Below are 21,235 nucleotides of genomic sequence, written 5' to 3'. Positions count from 1 at the left end.
TTCTTTGGGCTGTTGACTTGCCTATGAAGTGGCCCTGATAGTTGGCCTTTTTCTTCAAGCTTTGCAAACTTCACCTTCAAGTCACGCATTCCCCTCACAAGCTCATCTAGCATGGACTCATCAAACTTAGGAGCGATAAAAGTAGGCTTTATCATTTTGTTAGAAGTTAAGGTGGAAGGACTTGTAGTGTTTACTACCATCTTGTCCCTTCTTCTTTGTCGTTTGGCAAGCAGTGAGACAGCACCTTCAACCTCATTCGAGTCGGTCTTTAGTCCTTGCTCAACATCTTTATCTTCAAGAAGAAGCTCCAAATTTTCTTGAAACTCTTTACCTGCATCTTGTAAGAAAAGCTCTGTCTTCTCTGCATCTAGTGTGGCCCTTTCTGTCCTTGTGAGTTGTGCATAGCGCCGCTCAAATTCCCTAAGTAGCTCTGTTATTGATAGTCCTTGCTTTGGCTTGACTACCCATTCTAAGAATGTCCTTTTGGTCACTCTTTCAGAGTCCTCCATGAAATATTCCTCCTTTAAAGCTACTTTGAGTTCTTCCCAATTTCTCCCATGCCCGTCTTTAATTGCCCTAACATTCTCCCTAATTTTTGGAGCAACAACTAGCTCAAAGCTTTGCATCATCTCACCTTCTGACACGCGATGCAGCTCCATCTCCTTCACATACTCGCGTAAGTACTTGGTTACATCTTTGCCATTGAATTGATCCATTCTGTTGACGACCGCTTGTATGGCCTTCGTTGCTGAAATCTCCCTTCTTTCAGTGGCATGTTGTTGTTGCATGAACATTGCAAATGCTTGAAAAATTTGCATTGTTGTTGGGTCAAAATGCATACCCTGTTGCTCAACATGATCACCCATGGTTACCCAAAAACTCTCACCCTGGCAGTTTCACGTCGGGTTCACCAAAAAAATGTCGAGAAATTTGCGGTCTTGCTGGGAAAGCACCGGGCTTATGGCTGTGAGAGTTTGTGAGAGAACTAAAAAAAACTATATGAAGGAGTTAAACCATAGATGCCATGCAGACTAGGGTTTGGACGGAAGTGCAATCAAAGAAGACCCACTCTTTCTCTCTTGCACTCACACACACAAAGAAGGAACACAAAAGAGAATGTCAAAATAACACAAAGATGAAAACATCAAGGCTATGGTCATATCGTATCATGGGTAGTATGAAAGGGTTAATAGATGAGTTAATGTCATTCAATCTTGGCTGACCAAATAGGCTACGAATTGTTCTTTGGAATTGTAGCTTTGTGCTTACCATAATATATATATGTTGTCTAGTGATTGGGATTAATTGTGTATACAAATCCTCTTGGTTCATAGCAAGATAACTACGCTTACGTCAAAAGAAAAGTTATAGTCTATGAGAGGTAGTATAATGGGATCCGGTGATAGAAGTATTTCATTGAGTTTTTCTGGGCCAAAGAGAAACACTATACGTTGTTGAAAGTGTATTTTACGTATAATCCATACGTTAATTCTAATAGATCGTATAGAGTGAAAGTGATAGAAATTATCATCATGTGGATTATTCATCTAGGATAACTCTAGTATGTGTAAAATGTAGATATGAGAGAAGAGAAGGGAAGAGAAGTGAAGAGAGTTTCCCTCCCAAGCCCTATTCTTGCCCGTAGGCAATAAGGATACTACGAGGAGAGATGTACCTGTAAGCAAGGAGAACCTAAAATTTGTAGAGAGGATGAATTACTAAGAGTGAGAGAGATAGGTTTGGCTAAGGAGATAATATTAGATATATATATATGTTGGATTAGAGATGAAAAGAAAACAACAAGAAATCAAGAAAACATCAATGTAGAACACATCTTACTTGACAAACCCTTCGGCACCATTATTGATGGAGAGAGAAAAAGAGGGGAGAATTCAACTTTGATTGATATGCCAAGTCCACGCCCTTCTTTGATTAGAGTTGATCTTCCAAGGATAGCATACAAGAATGGCTAGTCTTCCTCTAGGAGAAAGTGTAAGCTTGGGCTTATGTTCATGGCTAAGTACAATTAGGCATTACTACTCACTCCCTCAAGAATTCCTCTCATCAATAGCTTGAATGCTTGAGTTCTTTTTCAAGGAAGAAGAGGTCCCCTTTTATAGGTGAAGGGAACCCCCAAGGGTTTACACAAGAAGAGAGGAGCCAGTGTGAACAGGAATTGGAAAAGTTGGAAATGAGCTGTCCCTGCATGATGTGGGCAGACTGGGGTCCAGTATTTTGATCATATCTCCTCAACCGTGGCTCCAAATAAAAAAGTAAAAATATGGGCAGAAACTTCAGCTCATTATTTACGATTTTCATATTAAAATAATTTTCCAATTCGGATTGAAACCTTGTGTAAAAAATTCATCAAAATAGGGTCCATTTCTGGCGGCAAAAGTCTTCCTGTGGTCCCCTTAGCCTAGACTTTCATTTGATTCCAAAGGACACCTCATGCCATATGAAAGCATGACATTGCTCCTTGAAAATTTTTTGTAATCATGCTTGTAATAATGCATTAAAATAAGTGTACCTTTTAAATCATGCCACCTAGTGTCCCACTAGGATTTGATTCCCTCCTAGTAGCTATTTAAAAAGAAATATAAGAAAAATATGAAAAATACATAGAATATATATATATTGGAGTTTACCTTAGATATAGGATCTAACTAGGGTGTGAGATGATAATGAGATAGTAGAAATAAAGAATCAATGCTTTTGGCCCCAAGTTAAAGAGGCGGAGCTATTGATGCTTTTCCCATAGTATTTTCTGATGGTGGTAAAGTAAGAATAGGTTACCCTTGAGAAAAATAATAGGATGAGATAGAAGGCTTATTATTATACCTAAATATGCATATGTACATTATAGGAAAGATAATTATTTATCTAAAAAAATTACAAGATAGATCTTGTAGCATGCGTTCCAACTATGTACGTGTCACTGCACAACAACGCTATAGCCTTGCCCTTTGGGCAGGCCAAAAACCTACACTCCACTCTCCCACTCTCACAATCCCCCCCCCTCGCATGTCCAACCCTGCCCTTCCCTTGTGAACCCCTCTCCCCCCTTCTCTCTCTCTCTCTCTCTCTCTCTCTCTCTCTCTCTCTCTCTCTCTCTCTCTCTCTAGTAGAGGTACCCTTCTCCTTCACGTTGGTCGACCTTCCCCTAGACGAGGGGAAAGCCCGAGGGGAGGTCCCGTCAGCCACAGTGCAACCCCCTCCTCTATCGCCAGACAGCATCTCGTAAGCCTCAACAATCTCCTTTCCTCGACAGTCTACTAAGCCTCTCAACCCCTCCTCGCGCTACCTGCCAACTCAGCCCTCCCGACACTCTAAAAACTTTCTCCAGGTTTGCCCACTAAGGTCTACCTCACATCCAAGGAGTCATTCCCACACGATGCAGCGAGAGAAGTCCTCCACACCAATCAAGCCGACACGCCTCTTTGTGCCCACTCCATGGGTGGATCCGACAAACCTCCTTCGAGCGCAACCCCGAGAACTCAGAGATGAAAACATGGAGCTCAAGGGACGTCTCGAGGCTTTGGAGGCCCGCCTCACCCTCTTGGAGTCACAAAAGCAAATCGACACGAAGCATATCCTTGCCCAAGCAAAGGAAGTTGAGCACACGCTCACCGCAAGTATGGAAAATCTTGCCACTTAAGTGAATGCAGCAACCACCGCCGTATCTTCCAAGGTAGAAGAATGCATTCAATAACGTCATCGACAAAAAGGATTGGCGCTATCCCTTCGCATCGGGGGCTTACCCTTTGCTTGGTGGGAGGACGATGATTGCACTTCCACCTTAGCCAATCTCAACCAAGCCATTCACCCGACTGAGTTTGATCCTAACACAATCGAAAAGGTCCATCATCACCACCACAACAACCAAGGTACCCTCGTCTTCAAAAACAAAGAGGTTTGTAAAGCACTTTTACAGCAAGCTCGACTACTCAAGGGCTCCAAAATTTGGATCATTGAGGCCTTGACCCCCGCCCAACTCAAAATCAAGAAACAAGAACTCCAAAAGATTCGTGATGCTCGAGCAGCAGGTAAATGGGCCATCTATCGAGGTGGCAAAGCCATTATTGAGGGATTTTGAGTTCCAAGGATTCCCATACCACCCTCCCCCCACTCCCTAAGTGACGTAGGTCACAACTTTGTTGTATCCGCATCTAGTCATATTCCAATGTACCCTCTTGGTAAGAGGCCCCATGTATGTTTTCTTGGTCCCATAGGTCATATTTGACCTTCGAGGACGATAATGACATCTATCTATCTCTCTCTCTCTCTCTGTCTCTCTCTCTCTCTCTCATTTTATTTTGTACCTAGACATTGTATTAGTTCCACCAAGAATGTATCAATTTGGTCGAATGGGCCATTTTGGCCTTTTGAAGAGAGTTAACATAGCATTTCATTTCATTTCTCATTGGGATTGGAGGGACTCAATCGACAGTGTGACAGGATGCAAAGAAAAAAAAAAGGAAGATGCAGTGGGAGAGAGATCAATAAGGAGAGAGAGAGAGAGAGAGAGAGAGAGAGAGAGAGAGAGGGGGGGGGGCAACAAAATTGTGAGGGAGAGAGGTGAAGTGTATTGTTTTTTTTTTTAAAGAAAGACGGGCTCACCCCCCCCCCCCCCCCCCCCCCCGCACGCTCCCTCTCTTTCTCTCTCCCAGTCTCCTATTCTCTCTCCACCTGCCACCCCTCTTCTCTTTATCTCTCTCTCCCTCCCAATGCCCTCCCTCTCTCGTCCCCTCCCGCTATCACTCTCTCTTTCTCTCCCCCTCTCTCCCTCTTTTACAAAAAAGGGAGGCACTAGAGATACTGCTAGTGCTTTGTTTTTTTAAAATAGCTCTCTCTCTCTCTCTCTCTACCCTTGCCACCCTTCCCTCTCGTCCTAGTGTGTGTGTGTGTGTGTGTTTGTGTGTGTGTGAGAGAGAGAGAGAGAGAGAGAGAGAGAGAGAGAGAGAGAGAGAGAGAGAGTCTACCCTTGCCACCCTTCCCTCTCGTCCTAGTGTGTGTGTGTGTGAGAGAGAGAGAGAGAGAGAGAGAGAGAGAGAGAGAGAGAGAGAGAGAGAGAGGGAGAGGGAGAGGAGGGGGGGTAGGGGGTGGGAGGGGGAGACAACAAGAGAGAGGGGTGGCGGGCGAGAGAGAGACACTCGCACAGAGGGAAGATAGCACGAGAGAGAGAGAGAGAGAGAGAGAGAGAGAGAGAGAGAGAGAGAGAGAGGATAGGGAGAGGGGTTATAGAGTGACTAAGAAAAGAGAGAGGAAGAAGGGAGTAGGAGATAGGAGGACTTTAGGGAAGGGATTGTGGTTTCTAGAGGAGGAGCTCGAGGAAGGGAAGGTGGTTAGAGGAGTAGATGGAGAGAGGAGGTGGAGGAGAGGAAGGATTTTGGAGGAGGAGGCTGAGGAGGAGGAGGAAGGGAAGAGGAGGAAGCACATGGGCGGCAAGAGGAGGAAGCGGAGGTAGGGAGGCGGCGCTCAAAAAAAAAAAAAAAAAGCTCGCTCCGTTGAGCTCGCTCGAAGACCTAACTCGTATGTACTATATCAAGCTTCAAATCCAAGATCAAAGAAGACATACTTAAAGCTATGTCTCCGGGAAGGATTTCAAGAAGGATTAAGGTTCAATGGTTCTTGCCTATACATGTCTTTGTGGCATGTTTCAAAACAATGGATTTGTAGTGTCATAATAATCAATATCTAATTCTCCTAAATGATTTTCTCATGTTAAACTGATCATTTAATATGAGGAAGTGCCAGGGGAGAAAAAGCTAGAATATTGGTTAAGCTAGCAGATCGGCCACAGTAGGGATCCAAAGGAGAGAAAATAGGGATCCAAAGGGGGGGCCATCTGCAAAAGAGCAATGTGCAACAATGGGCTTAAAAGACGCTAAGGTTCAACCCATTAAGACTTCCAAAATGCTAAGGTTCCAAAATTCAAAGGTTGTGTCCAAAGGTCAAAAGCCTAGAGAAATTGGATGCTTTGTGTGTGTCCCAAAAGTCTTTCTCAAGGCCTACAAAGGAGGGGGCGAGCCCAAGAAGTAGGGGATGAGAGAGAAAATCACACACACACACACACACACACACACACACACACACACACACACACACACACACACACACACACACACACACACACAAGCTTCCTTTGTACACAAGGGGAAAGAGGGACACATGTCAGCTCCCTAGCCCAGATGCCCACAAGGTGTACTCAAATCCTATTGGATGGCCTTGGAGGTGGACCAATGAGAATTAGGCTAGAGTAAGTCTAGTTTAATTTAAAAACACTTAATAAAATAACCAACAAGAATTAATCTCTCTTGAAGACTATTGGACAGTCTCCCAAGGGGTCCAATGAGCATTTAGCAGCCCAATGGCTTGCCTGATTCCTATTGGCCAGGAGACAAAGGGGTCCAATGAGAGTTTAGTTGAATTAATTATTATTACCTCTCTCTTGAAATCATATTCGTCCTTGACTATGGGGTAGAGAAGATAAAGCATATTCATTAGTCCTTTTCCTAGCGGGTAGAGGAAAAGCTCTACTTGGTATTTGGGAGACGTTGTCTCTGCAAACTTGATCTAAGGATGCATACTACTTCACATTTGTGCACAATAGAGGAAAAGAGAGTCTTATAAGACAAAAACTTTGTTCATTTTTAACATTTGTACATTTGCTTACTCTTGGGAAGCATTGTAAGCATTGACAAGGTTTAGGTTATCCTTTAATTGTATGCCTTGCATCCATCTAGCATCTTCAAAAGGATAATTTTTAAACTTAATAAGATATTGTCGGATAGTCTTACTGCCTATTAGTACCTTGTCTTCATGTTGGAGAATGGACTCAGGCTGCAGCACCTCTTCTTGGTCCTCGATCTCCAGTGGGTCTTCAATAGTAGGTTCTTGAGGTGACTCTCCTTTGTAAGGCTTTAATAGGCTCACAACAGCATTGTGTATGAGCCAATGGCTGGGAAACATGAGTTGATAGGCCATCCCATTGATTGGCGTAAGAATCTGGAAGGGACCATAGTACCTTTTGGCTAACTTAGCATAGTACTTTTGGTGTCCCATAGGATTCTTGCCCGTCGTGTGCCTTAATTGAGCCTTGGGAAATTTTAATAAGACCCAATCATTTCCTTAAAGGCTTGGGCTCTTCTATTCTTATCAGCAGCCGCCTTTTGCATCCTTAATCTTTTGGAAAGATTCTTGTAGGTCTAGGCTATACTCATCTGTAGTGAAGATCTTCCCGTGTACCTTAAGTAGTAGGGGACTTTTTTATCTTCCCTCGATTACCTCAAAAGGTTCTTTTCTCGTGGAAGTATGTACAGTGTTATTGTAGGCATACTCCACTAAGGGTAAGTACTTCTCCCATTGGGATCTTTGATCTACTTCCGTTACATAGGCTTTTAGTAGATCGAGAATTGTTAGGTTAGCTATTTCACTTTGGCCATCCGTTTGCGGGTGATAGGCCGAAGAGAAATTTAGCCTTGTTCCTAACTTCTCAAAGAGACCCTTCCAAAAATTACTGGTCATTCTAGGATCTCTATCCAACACTATGGATATTGGCAAGCCATGGTACTTGAATATTTGTGAAATGAAGAGGGTTGCCATTTGATGGGCTTTGATAGCTTGGTCTGCTTCATGAAGTACTTAAGACTTTGGTGATTCGTTCGTAGAATGAAAGGATTCCCCAATAAATAGTGCTTCAATGAGTCTAAGGCATGTAGAACTGCGAGGATTTTCTTTCCATATATGCCTAGAGCTTGCTCAATAGGGTCGAGCCCTCGACTTTCATAGCCTATGGCGTGACCTTCTTGGAGCAAAACAGCTCCAAGGCAATCACCACCACAAGCATCACATTGGACCTCAAATGGCTTTGAGAGATCTGGTAGTGTAAGCACAGGTTAAGAGATAAGCTTTTCTTTAAGCTTTTCGAAAGCATTTTTCTCCTTGGCAGACATGTATACCTAACGTTTTTCTTTGTTAGGTCATGTAATGGTCTTGCTATTTAGTGAGAACCTTTCTATGAAGTGTCTATAGTGTCCACAGATACCTATAAAGCTTCTTACCTTTTGTGAGAGCTTTAGGTAATTAATTAATTCAACTAAAGCTCTCAAAAAAGGGGAAAGGGGGACACATGTTAGAAGGCCATCACTTATGCTGCTTAATTTCCATTGGCTAGGCCTGGAGAGGTCCAATAGGGCTGGAGCATGAGCAATTAGCAAGGGGGTTTGACCAAGAGAGAGAGAGGGGGCTGATTTTCTCAAGGAATTATTCACTTACACACTCACACAATAAATGTGTGAAGCAAGAAGACTCTCTCTCTCCTTCTCAAGCTTTAATGGAAAGCTTAACCATCTACTCCAAGCTTGTGAGAAGGGAGGCCTACACCAACAACTCTTGGCTTTGTGATGCAAATCCAACCAAGAGCCAAGATTCAATGCATGCTCATCTCCTTTACCATGCTAATTACTAATCTAAGCTATGCTAATATGAGTGATTATGTGAGGAGATGTATATCTTTCTCGTAATAATACTCCTTCTTCCTCTCAATCTACTCTCATACCCCGCTAGCTCTCACCATCTTCGAAGGTGTGTGAGGTCTTGGGTCTAAGACCGTGAGGGAATTGATGTTGTGTTTTATAAGTGTTTTGCTTAGTGCTTGAAGCTTCCATCTTCATTGCACTAGCTAGTATTGAAGGAACACAAAGAATTGTATTGTAAAATGTCTCTCTTGATGGGAGAAACCATAATACAAAGCCTTTTGGAGGGGGGACCGGCTCCATGCAAATCCGGTCCTCAACTGTTGTCAATAGCTTAATTTCTTTCTCTTTTGAAGTATTGTTCATGCTATCTAACTAGGTGTTATGCTTTTTGTTGCTCTCTCCACCCAAGCACTCTTGTTATTCTCATTAGGAATCTATTCTAATGAAATGCTCACTATGTTCATGTTATTTTCCTCTACACACAAGTTACTAGGCCATTAGATGTTACATGTAGAGGACAAAGATGATGTGGTTTAATAGACGACTTTCTATGACTACTTAGTGTAAAAGAAAAAGGTACATACCGTATGTGTGTGGACTATCGAGCACTAAACCATATCACTATAAAAATAGATTTCCCGTGCCTTGGGTAGAAGATAAGCTACAAGGATCTACCTACTTCAGTAGGATTGACCTTAAAAGTGGCCATCATCAAATAAGAATAGTGGATGAAGGTATCCTGTAACATTTAATGGCCTAATAACTTGTGTGTAGCGGAAATGAGCATGAATATAGTGGGCATTTCATTAGAATAGATTCCTAATGAGAATTACAAGAGTGCTTGGGTGGAGAGAGCAACAAAAGGCATAACACCTAGTTAGATAGCATCGACAATACTTTCAAAAGAGAGAGAAATTAAGCTAATGACAACAGTTGAGGACCGGATTTGCATGGAGCCGGTCCCCCCTCCAAAAGGCTTTGTATTATGGTTTCTCCCATCAAGAGAGACATTGTACAATACAATTCTTTGTGTTCCTTCAAGACTAGCTAGTGCAATGAAGATGAAAGCTTCATGCACTAAGCAAAACACTTAGCAAACACAACTTGAATTATCCCCGTTCTCAGACCCAAGACCTCACACACCTTCGAAGATGGTGATAGCTAGCAGGGTATGAGAGTAGATTGAGAGGAAGAAGGAGTATCTTATGAGAAAGATGTACATCTCCTCACATAATCACTCGTATTAGCATAGCTTTAGCTTAGTAATTAGTTTGGTAGAGGAGATGAGCATGCATTGAAGCTTGGCTCTTGGTTGCATTTGCATCCACATGCCAAGAGTGTGTTGATGTAGGCTTCTATCTCACAACCTTGGAGTAGGTGATGAGCTCTCCATTAAAGCTTGGGAAGAGATAGTCTTCTCTTTCTTCACACATGAGATTGTGTGAGTGTGTGTGTGATAATGCCTTGCAAAAATCAGCCCCCTCTCTCTCTTGGGCGAGCCCTCTTGCTATTTGCTCTTGCTGAGCCCTCATTGGCTCTCCCCAAGTCAAGCCAATGACTATTAAGCAGCATAAGTGATAGCCTTCTGACATGTGTCCCCCTTTCCCCTTTTGTGAGAGCTTTAGGTAATTAAATAATTAAACTAAACTCTCATTGGACCCCTTTGCCTCCTGGACAATAGGAATCAGGCAAGCCATTGGGCTCCTGAATGCTCATTGGACCCCTTGTGAGACTGCCCAATAGTCTTCTAGGAGACTTAATTCTCATTGGTTTCTTTTATTAAATGTTTTTAAATTAATTAAACTAGATTTACTCTAGCGTAATTCTCATTGGTCCACTTCAAGGGTCATCCAATAGAAACTGGGCACACCTTGTGGGCATCTGGCCTAGGGAGCTGACATGTGTCCCTCATTCCCTTTGTGTAAAGGGAGCCTGTGTGTGTGTGTGGCTTTCTCTCTCATCCCCTAGAAGAAGGGCTCACCCCCTCCCATGTAGGGATATGTGTTGATTTTGGAGAGCACACAAAGCATCCAATTCCCCCTAAGCTTTAACCCTTTGGACATAACCTTTGAATTTTGGAACCTTAGCATTTTGGAAGTCTTAATGGGCTGAACCTTAGGGTCTTTTTAGCCCATTGTTGCACATGGATCTTTTGCAGATGGCCCCCCCTTTGGATCCCTATTTTCCCTCCTTTGGATCCCTACTGTGGCTGGTCTGCTAGCTTAACCAATATTCTAGCCTTTTCTCCCTTGGCACTTCCCCACATTAAATGATCAGTTTAATATGAGAAAAACATTTCGGAGAATTAGATATTTATTATTATGACATATCCTAAAGACCGCATTTTGCACAACGTTTGGTCTTTATGAATATCTAGTCATGCGTTTTGGCCTGGCTAATGCGCCAGCTACGTTCAATCCTCTAATGGAGAAAATTCTAGACCTTACTGCAAATTCACTGGAGTGTTCTTTGATGATATCATCATCTACTCCAAGTCTTTGGAGGAACATAAGCAACATCTCCAAGTGATTTTTCAAGCATTGAGGGAGAATAAGTTTTTTTCTCAACAAAAAGAAGAGCAAATTTTTCCTTCAAGAGATTCAATACCTAGGTTATATTATCTCTCAAGATGGTATCTGTATGGATCCATTGAAGTTAGAGGTAATAAAAGCATGGCCTAATCCAAGGAATCTACATGAGCTAAGAAGCTTTATTGGTATGTGCACATACTATAGACGCTTCATAGCAAAGTTCTCTCAAATAGCAGGACCACTAGATTTTCTAATAAAAAGCCAAAGGTGGCTTTCTTCTAATTCTCTTTGTTTAAAAGTAGTGAGTTGAGGCAAGTCGTACGACACCCTAAAACCACATCAAAGCAATAAACCATAGATCAATCTCCTCACGGAAAGTTGATGATGGCAAGATTGTATAGTACATCATGTCATATAACAACATTGGTCATTCTTTACACCACTACTAAACCACACCCACAAAAGCCTTAATGAAGAGACAAAAGCATAAACCATAGAACAAACCAAATCTTCTCATTAGCACCCTTGAATGTAGTCATACAAAAAAAGACGCATAAATACGTATACATATTTCCAAAACATTGGTCATTCTTTACACCACTACTAAACCACACCTACAAAAGCCTTAATGAACAGACCGAATCATAAACCATAGAACAAACCAAATCTTCTCATTAGCACCCTTGAATGTAGTCATACAAAAAAGACACATAAATACGTAAACATATCTCCAAAAGACGCATAAATGTATGCATATCCCTAAAAAAAAATACATGGTCTTGAATTGTTGTTCATTAAAGCAAAAAAACATAGATCATTGTCACGCTTGCTAATAGCTAGGTGATCTACAAAGCATCACAATGTGTCCAAGCACTAAGCTCCAGCTTTAGCGTCTCCACACTTGCTAATAGCTAGGTGATCTACAAAGCATCACAATGTGTCCAAGCACTAAGCTCTAGCTTTAGCGTCTCCACGGCCGCATGAGAGAACCATCTTGATGTGAGCTGCAAATTTTTAAAGTGATTGACACATTTTAGAATCATATCCCATTCTAGTAATAAGTATCACAAAAAGCACAAGCTCACGATATACTTACCTACTTTTTTGGTGTGTGGTTATTCACACCACCTTTGATCAATAACTTCATGACAAGCATAATGTAGTATCCACAATCCTTAGTATTTGCTTGCCTTGGCATCTAAACAAAAAGAAAAAAACACCACTTACAAAACTTGCATAGAAGTCAAATCATCATTTTTTTTTAACGTACACAATATGCCTATACCTCCATTGTTCTAACATGACAGTTTTCCAACTCTAAAAGCTCTTTTTTGAGAACTGGATGGGATGTATAAGCTCCAAAATACTGTAAAACCTTGAAGCACAAAATATCATTATCTTAAATAAATATCACATAGACACCACAACAATGTAGAGGAGAACTACACATACCTCTTCAAGGGGATAATATACCGATCAATTTCTCGCAAGGCAAGAGAGTCAAAGAACAAAATTGCACTCTTGACATTTTGTAAGCGAGACACATGCCGTACATGGCAATTGAAAAATACAACAAGCGTCCAATGACCTCTGCTAAAAAACATAAGCACAATATATGCAAAAGTTGAGGTAAACACATATGAATAAATCATACTTTACTAGCATCTCCATACTCATCCACAATCGGAAAAAAAGTGAACATGAGGTTGGAAAGGTCAACTCTGCCATAGTAGTTTCGCATTGCCCTCTCACTAGGCAAGGTTTGAACAAAAGACAACCACAAGCTATCAATGAACCAAACATGATTGACAGCCTCCTCTTCAAAAATATGCTCCATCCACCTACAAGGTTATGGCCTTATTATGCTACATATCCCTAAACCATTCAATCAGAAATTAGCTCTAACAAGGAACACTTACATGACAAAGAAATTGAGCGTACGTAAACTTGCCCTCTTGCTTGTAATTTCACTTGCAAGTTTAGCATCATATGTTATCTCAAATCCATATCTTGATGAGCACAATTGGATGGGGATACCCTTAGAAGATCTATTAAGCATAGGTCACTCATTACATACTAGTCAAAAAGGAAATGAGCCATTATATGGAAGAGGGCATACCGTGGCATGTTTGATCCCATCAAGAGGTCATGCTCCTAAGTACTCCCACTTGGAGAAGAAATGTCTATATGTGTTTGGATTTTGCCTTTACCATTTTTCATTGGCGACATGATCACCTCATTTTTCTTAATGGAATAGAAAGAAAACAAAATAAAAAAGTTAAAAAATGAAAATAAAACCGTGAAAATTTATGGGTTCAAAGTAATAAAACAACCAGTACTTAGAAAATTACCGGAGATATGGTTAGGCGATATTCCTCATCCTCCATTTGTGATGTATATTTTGTTGGAATTAGGGTTGCAAAGAAATGCACACAGCTTGGAGAAGACGAGGAAGCTCAAGGCACACAACTGACAGTGTATTACTTAGTGTGAAATGGAAAGATAGATAGCCCTAGAGTGATGGGAAAATATACAATGCACGGGGGGGAAAACCTCCTAAAGAGAAAGAAAATGACCCGGCGGTCCTAGTGTGTTCACACACATCACTACCACATGTATATGGTAACAAATCCCCCCTGTAATGATGCGGTGAACGAGAGCTGGCACATGAGTAAAGGGAAGTGCCATGCCCTGAGGACATGATCAGTCCACAAAGGGGAGTAAGCCCAAAGCTTTGAGGAAAGCTTCGAGCTTCTCACGAGACAATGCCTTTGTGGAAAGATCTGCAAGGTTGTCTTGTGTTGGCACATAAGCCAAGCTGATCTCTCTTGCTGAGAGCCTCTCCCTGACATAGTGGTAATGCACCTCAATGTGCTTTGTGCGAGCATGAAAAACTGGGTTCCTTGCAACTGCCATTGGGCTCTGACTGTTAGTGTAGATAGTGTTGGCAGTGTCCTATCCAAAACCCAAATCAGCCATAAGGCATCTGAGCCATACACACTCAACCGTAGTTGTGAAGACGGCTCTGTACTCAGCCTCACAACTCAAAGTGGCCACAGTAGGTTTCTTCTTGCTCAACCATGATATACATGAACTACCAAGCATGAAACAAATACCACTTGTGGACACTCGCATGTCAAAACAACCAGCCCAATCTGAGTTTGAAAAAGCATGTAAGTCTGGCGATAATGATCCCCCCTTGGGATCAGGGATTTAATATTCACGTGATCACGTGAATATTCACGTGATACAATGTTTATAATCACATTCACATAATCAAAATTAACGTGATCACAAAAAAGATGATAAGTGGTGATGTGGCAACCCACCAAAACCCCACCCAGGTATGTGTTTTTCATGACGAGCTTACTAGGAAACTATGTGAACCTAAACTGAGCCCATTAAGAAAAGAAAAAATTATAGCGAGCTTACCAAATTGGATGATTTCTATAGGTTAAAGGGAAGTCACGTGAACATTTAACGTGATCATGTATTTTGAAACGTGATCACTCAATGTTATTAAATATTCACATGTTTGTGATCACGTTAATGAAATCCTTGCTTGGGATAAAACAAGCCAAGATGTAAAGTGCCACTAAGGTAGTGGAAAATCCTCTTGACAGCCTTCCAATGCTTAGACCCTAGGCTATGCATAAATCTGTTGACCTGTGAGACTGCAAACTCAATATCTGGCCTTGTATTGCATACATAAATGAGGCATCCAATAGTAGTTTGGTAAAGAGTGACATTAGTAGGATCACTAGCGTCATAAAGACTCAATTTCAAACGTGTTTCCATGGGAGTGGCAATAGGTTTGCAATCCTCAAGTCCAAACTTACATCAGCAATTGTCTCTATGTAACTTTTCTAACACAAGGCAATACCACCATCACACTGCTTAAATTGTATACCCAAGTAATGATGCAACAACCCCAAATCTTTCATCTTGAAAGTAGCATTCAAATCAGCCTTAAACTCAGCAATATGTCTCTCATTTGCTCCAGTGATCATCATATCATCTACATAAAGAACCACAATGAGAATTACATCACCCTCACGCTCTACATACAATGTGCTTTTTGTTGAACTGTTACGAATGCCTCATTTGACCAAATGAGTGTCAGCTTTCTCGTACCAAGCACGAGGAGATTGCTTCAACCCATACAAAGCCTTCTTACATCTGCACACTTTGTCCTCTTGTCCTTTCATGACAAAACCGCGAGGCTGTGTTACATAAACTTCCTCAAATATGTCACCATTCAAGAAATCAGTAACAATTTTTAATTGATGTACATCCCAACCAAAATGAGTTTCCAATGCACATAGAAAACGCACAGCAGTCATACGACAAGTGGGAGGAAAAGTTTCTTCATAATCTATGCCTTTTTGTTGCGCGTAGCCTTTTGCAACAAGTCGAGCCTTATGAAGATCAACCTCACCATCCGGCTTGCATTTCAACTTGTAAACCCACTTTGTACCAATGGCCTTTTTGCAAGGAGGAAAATCACATAAAGTCCATGTGTCATTTTCTATAAGTGCATCATATTATGATTGCATGGTAGCCATCCAATTTTTTGAATTTGTGCCTCATCAAAAGATAGAGGTTCCTCAACATCATGTAAGCTAGACACAGACATAGCATAACAAGCTGATGCATTAGATGCATGTCTAGAGCTTGAATGAGTACGACTAGACAAAGGTGCATCCAATTTACTCTCATGTAATGTATGCACCAGCCATTTTGGCATACCTCTAGCCTGCTCCTTTTCAACCCTTTTCTCATCAAGTACATCATGCACATCTGCATCAGTGATAGGCTGATCTGTAACATTTTTGGAAACCCCATAGGCTGTACATTTTCCTCATTGGAATTTATGTTCGAACTTCCACCACTGAAAAGAGACAACAAAGTGTCATAAATGTCTTGTGAGCTTACATTACTGTCTCTAGTACATGAGAGCAAGGGCTGAACATAATCTTCCACAAACACTACATCCCGTGAAACCAAAATACGCTTTGTTTGCGGATGATACAATCTATAACCTTTGCTTTCAGCACTATAACCAACAAAAATATATTTGACAGCCTTATCATCCAATTTTATGTGCTGTGTTTGTGGCACCAAAGCATATGCCAAACAGCCAAAAACACGCATGTGCTCAATAGAAGGATTTCTATCATGCCATGCTTCATATGAAGTAATAGAGTGCAAAGCTTTCGTAGGACACCTATTAAGTACATAAGTGGCACACATGATGGCCTCAAGCCAAAAAAAATACGGCAAAGCTTGACTTTTGACCATACATCATGCCATTTTCGTAAGTGACCTGTTTTTCCTCTCAGCAACACCATTTTGTTGAGGTATAAGGCACTGTATATTGGTGTTTTATCCCACGACTAGCTAGAAATTCATTAAATTCATGAGACATATACTCCCCCCCTCATTCGGAACGGAGGGTGCCCATAGTACATTTTGATACATTTTCAGCCATAGCCAGAAATTGTTTGAAGCACATAGAAACTTTGGACTTTGCTTTAAGCAGAAATACCCATGCATGCCTGGAGTAATCATCAATGAAAGTCACAAAGTACATGTAATTGCCCAAGGACGGAGTTCGCATGGGCTCACAAACATCACTATGCACAATCTGCAACCTGTATGTGGCCCTAACTGAACCATCCTTTGGAAGCTTAGAAGCTGCATTTTACCCAAAATACAGCCTTCGCAAACATGTTTGATAAGTGCTTCAAGAGGCGGCAAAGAAGCAACCATATCAAAATTTTGCAAATGCAGCAAACTGGCAAAATTCAGATGCCCAAAACGTGCATGCCACAGTTTTGCATCTGAAACAACCCTTGAATCTGCAACTGCATTTGCAAAATGTTTTCCACAATTATCATACAAAGTGAGCTTATACAACTAACAGCACAAAAGGCCAGATGCAACAATTTCATCACCAAAATTGAGATCATGAATTGTACATCTGTCATCCACAAGTTTGACTACAACTCCAAGTCCAGCAAGTGCAAATAGAGACAAAAGATTCTTCTTGATCCCAGGTACATAAAATGCATAACCAAGTGTGAAGGAACTACCATTTGTAGCAGTAAGCACAATCTTTCTAGCTCTCTAAACTGGATAAGAGGTATTGTTGGCACTCGAGAGAGGTGAACAATTCACGATGTGAGGTAATGTGCTTTGTAGCACCACTGTTGAATACCAAACATGTGAATCTGTAGCAACTGACATGAATGCATCATGGTCAGTAGGATTGTAAGTGCACTCTGCACATCAACATCACAATCTCCTTTCACAGAAGACTCAACAATGGCTGCATTTGTAGTGACACCAACATTTGCAATGGAACCACCCTCTTTCTTCTTCACCTCTTTGGCCTTCAACTTAGGACACTGCTTGATCAAGTGATCATTAGCTTTACAATAATGACAATGCATCTTCTTTTTGCCCTTGTCACCAGAATTTCCAGACGAATTGCTGTCAGCAAAAGCATTAGGAACGGATTTTTTGCCACTCAGAGCAGAACCATAAGAAGTGGCCGCATTGCTATTACCACCCTTTCTTTGAGAAGCAATAAAAGCCTGTTCAACTGCACGCTGCCTAGTCCTGTTTTTTTTGGAAAGTGACTCTTGCAACAGCAATGTGCCGAATGCATCAAACTTGACAACTTCAGGATTTCCTTGGGTCATAAGTCTCCAAGTACTAGCAAAAGTCTAGTAAGAATCTGGTAAGGCATCAAGAACAGTCTGCACAAGGGCACTGTCTAAAATGACTGCACCTCTGCAGAAATAAGTTGCTCATTGATATCCTTGACACCAGCAAGGAAAGTCTCCATATCATCTTCCTCATGCATAATCTTCGATTCCAACTCTTTACGCAGCAAAGCAATTTTAGCCTCATTGCGGCTTGCATAAAGACCTGCTAGAATATCCCAAGCCTGTTTTGGAGATTTTGTTGAACGAATGTGAGGAGTAATGGTGCGCTTCACAGACAACGCAATCAACACATGAACCTGCACATCCTTTACATCCCAACGATCTTGTTCTGCCGTAGGCAAAACAACTCTAATAGCAGCAATCCTTGCAGCAAGACCTACAACATCCTCAACATCGCCTACATCCTCAAAACCAGGACGTACATCAATGCCTTCCACAATATTTTAGATGCCCTTTGACACAAGAACATGTTGCATCATGTAAGCCCGCATAGGGTAATTGTCCTGTCCTCAGCAGCAAACATCTTGAACACATCTGTGTTGTTGTCAGCCATGGAAAATGTCTGCACCTGATGTGAAAACTACCCAAAATGAGAAGAAACTGAGTGTGACCAGCACAAAGCTATATAGCACAACCCACAGTAGACTGTATGAGACCTGTTATACAGTATTTGACACTGACAAAAATTCTGCACAAAATGATGAAATTGTCTGCACAGACCTGGCTGTAGTGGAAACGGAGGCCGAAATGAGCCTGAATCAAAAATCTGAGCCCGAAGTTTTTGTCGACCTACGAATGCTCGCCAAAGCTCACAAAAATTGGAGAAAGTGAGCATGCGTGTGCTAGAGCTACTGGCGACTAAGCCCGGGAGGATGCAACCTGCTTTGATACCAATTGTTGGAATTAGGGTTGCAGAGAAATGCACACAGCTTGGAGAAGATGAGGAAGCTCAAGGCACACAACTGAGAGTATATTACTTAGTGTGCAATGGAAAGATAGGTAGCCCTAGAGTGATGGGCATATATACAATGCACGAGGAAAAAAACCTTCTAAAGAGAAAAAAAATGCCCCAACGGTCCTAGTGTGTTCACACACATCACTACGAAATGTATATGGTAACATATTCATCTTCACTCTCCATACTCTTAGTAGGTGAGAGAGCATTCTCCTCATGTTCTAAATCCTTCTTCTTTTCTTCTTCTTCCTCATGTTTGTTATTCTTGTATTTTCTTGACTAGAGAGACATTTAAGCATGCAAACAATCTAAAACTTAGAATTTGATACATAAGATACATATATGAAAACATTGAAGCAAAGAATGAGAGCATCTCTTACCATCCTCTTGTATCCTTTTGCAACATTTGTTTTCATCTTTGCAACTCAAGTTGGCATGTCATTCTCCCACTTTGTCATTTCCTCTTGTACATGGTTTGCAAACCATTCTTCGTATGCCATCTTTTGGAAGGAAGAGCTTAAGCGCCATCTCTTCTCACCATTTGCATTAAGATATTTTAAATGCTTCTTTCGAGAAAGTTTTATGCGAGTCTCGATGCTTTGAAACTGCGTTTTGCTTGCCTATGGGACCGTGATCCATTAGCCAATTCGGGCTTTTGACTACCCTATGGTCTCCCTACGGCTCTACGAGGAACATCGACGACAAGACCCTGATGCCCTTTCATATGGTGGATAAGGTCAACGTGTTTTTTCCATGCTCTATTCCACTTTGGACAGGTTTCGTCCACTCAACAATAGAGGACAAGTGCCCCATCCCTTTCCCTAAACTCCTCAATGAAGAGTTGCTTTGCTTAGACATTAATAAGCATTCTCATCTCCTACTCTCTCTCTCTCTCTCTCTCTCTCTCTCTCTCTCTCTCTCTCTATCCAATATATACACAAAACCAAAAAAGGGTCAATTTAATCACATCATATTTCACAAAATTCCTCCGGTCAAAAATGTAGATTGAAGAAGAGGTGTGTCAATCATACCATGATCTTCGTTTCGTGTGCATCAACATCTCGTTGTGAATGCGAAGAGGAAGACTCGCCTCTCCTCTTCATGAGGCTTCAATTTGCTTTACAAGAACAATTTGACGTCCCCTTTGATGCCATCTTCATAGCTCCAATATTTGCGGATACTGAGGCGTTTTGTAAGCACATGCTCAATTGAAGCCGTCGCAGAGCTTTGCGGGGTGTGATCCTCTTGCAATTTGAAGTTTTTTTAACAAGCACACGTAAGGTTGACTTGATGACTCCTTCAATGCAATCCACCCTAAATTGGCCTTCGCTTAAATTTGAGATTGACGACGGCTTCAATGCAATCCACGGTCCACCGGCTCCCTCTCATGGGGCACTCCTCTCCTCTCAACACGTGACCTTGGTTTTTAAATGAGCCTCTTTGCCATGCTCAACCTTAAGCCTTAGTGAAGCTTGATCGGGCTTGAATGAGGCAAGAAATGGAAGCGAAGTAAATGCCTTATTCTCTCGCACAGTATGCACCAGGGCCGCAGGGGGAAATAGGGGATTAAGGATTTGTAAATTCGGGCTTTTGCTGCACTTGCTCTGCCTATGTGTTGTTTCCCTGTGCCTGAAGAAGTGGAAATGTCTGTCGTTAACTGCGTAGAGCTATGGCGAGAGAGAAGAAATGCAGTGTGTGCGCGAACGGAGACTACAGAGAGCCAGGTAATGCTGGTTTGCTTTCTCTACACAGCTCAATGTCCCTTTCCAGCTCGCAGCCCAAATTTCTCCCCCTCCTTTATTCCCCCACAGAGCAATAAATGCGCCTTGAATCCCCTGCTGCTGCCACCCAAATTTACCTGCTGCCTTAATCTAACGGCCGCCCTCGATCCCCTCTATTATGTGGCGTGCCATATAGAGAGGAGGGGTAGCACCCTTCTAGCCTTGCAGCTAGGAGAAACCTTTTTCTCATGATTGGAATTTCTCCTATCCTACCTTTCCCAAGCGGCATGAGCGTATATACGTTGTCTTCACCGTTATATGTTAGTACCATAAAAAAGAAACAAAAAGGAGCCCAAAGCCTGTGGAGACCACAAGAACATCAGTGGCACATAGGGGGAGGGTTGTTGGGGAGTATGCATGGTAGACCGGATGGATAAGGATAGTGGAATGGTGACATAGTTTGATGGATGAGGGTAATGGGATGGACTCCATGTGTGGTGCAATAGATCAAGGTGAAATTTTGGCAAGAAAGGTCCCACATGGCCACATTTCTCCCTCCACCTCCCAAGGATTTGCACCCTCGCAGTCCATGGATCCTCATCATTATGCACTCCCGTGTGCACTATGGCCTTGTGCTTCATCTATCCCCAATTCACATTGACCTTCAATCGGCCTCATCTCTATCGCGACAGAGTCCACCTACTACATGCACTCCATTGTAGTCAACTTGGGGTAGAGCCGCCAAGCACCCACCTCCTCAAGCCACAACGCCATACACTCTTCACCTCTTGTGCCTTCACACTTGCACCAACAT

At 41.9% G+C, this 21,235-nt stretch overlaps 1 protein-coding gene and 2 pseudogenes across 1 annotated transcript; 1 reads left to right on the top strand and 2 right to left on the bottom strand.

The window, feature by feature from the left end:
• The first annotated feature begins 3,394 nt into the window (after positions 1–3,394).
• On the top strand, positions 3,395–4,096 carry LOC147444893 (uncharacterized; annotated as a pseudogene).
• Positions 4,097–11,838: 7,742 nt separating this feature from the next.
• LOC147444891 (uncharacterized) lies at positions 11,839–20,542 on the bottom strand. Its single transcript, XM_086527961.1, has 4 exons — positions 19,732–20,542; positions 12,297–12,386; positions 12,140–12,209; positions 11,839–12,015 (listed from the first exon to the last, which is right to left on the bottom strand). Exons 1-4 carry the CDS (start codon positions 19,801–19,803, stop codon positions 11,960–11,962), a joined length of 288 nt encoding a protein of 95 aa, XP_086384087.1. The 5' UTR covers positions 19,804–20,542; the 3' UTR covers positions 11,839–11,959.
• Positions 12,660–19,228, bottom strand: LOC147444892 (uncharacterized; annotated as a pseudogene).
• Positions 20,543–21,235: the final 693 nt, after the last annotated feature.

Source organism: Adiantum capillus-veneris, chromosome 13, assembly GCF_014529385.1.
Source record: "Adiantum capillus-veneris isolate H3 chromosome 13, ASM1452938v2, whole genome shotgun sequence".
NCBI lineage: Eukaryota > Viridiplantae > Streptophyta > Polypodiopsida > Polypodiales > Pteridaceae > Adiantum > Adiantum capillus-veneris.
This window is presented reverse-complemented; position numbering and strand designations above follow the sequence as displayed.

Bases quoted from the DNA above. Each gene is read 5' to 3' on its own strand.
- LOC147444891 (XM_086527961.1), bottom strand. From the start codon at position 19,803: ATGAAGAGGAGAGGCGAGTCTTCCTCTTCGCATTCACAACGAGATGTT. The intron at 12,387-19,731 runs GTATGATTGACA...TTGTGCTTCAAG, and splicing joins CACACGAAACGAAGATCATG to GTTTTACAGTATTTTGGAGC. The intron at 12,016-12,139 runs GTGGTGTGAATA...AAAAATTTGCAG, and splicing joins CATGAAGTTATTGATCAAAG to CTCACATCAAGATGGTTCTC.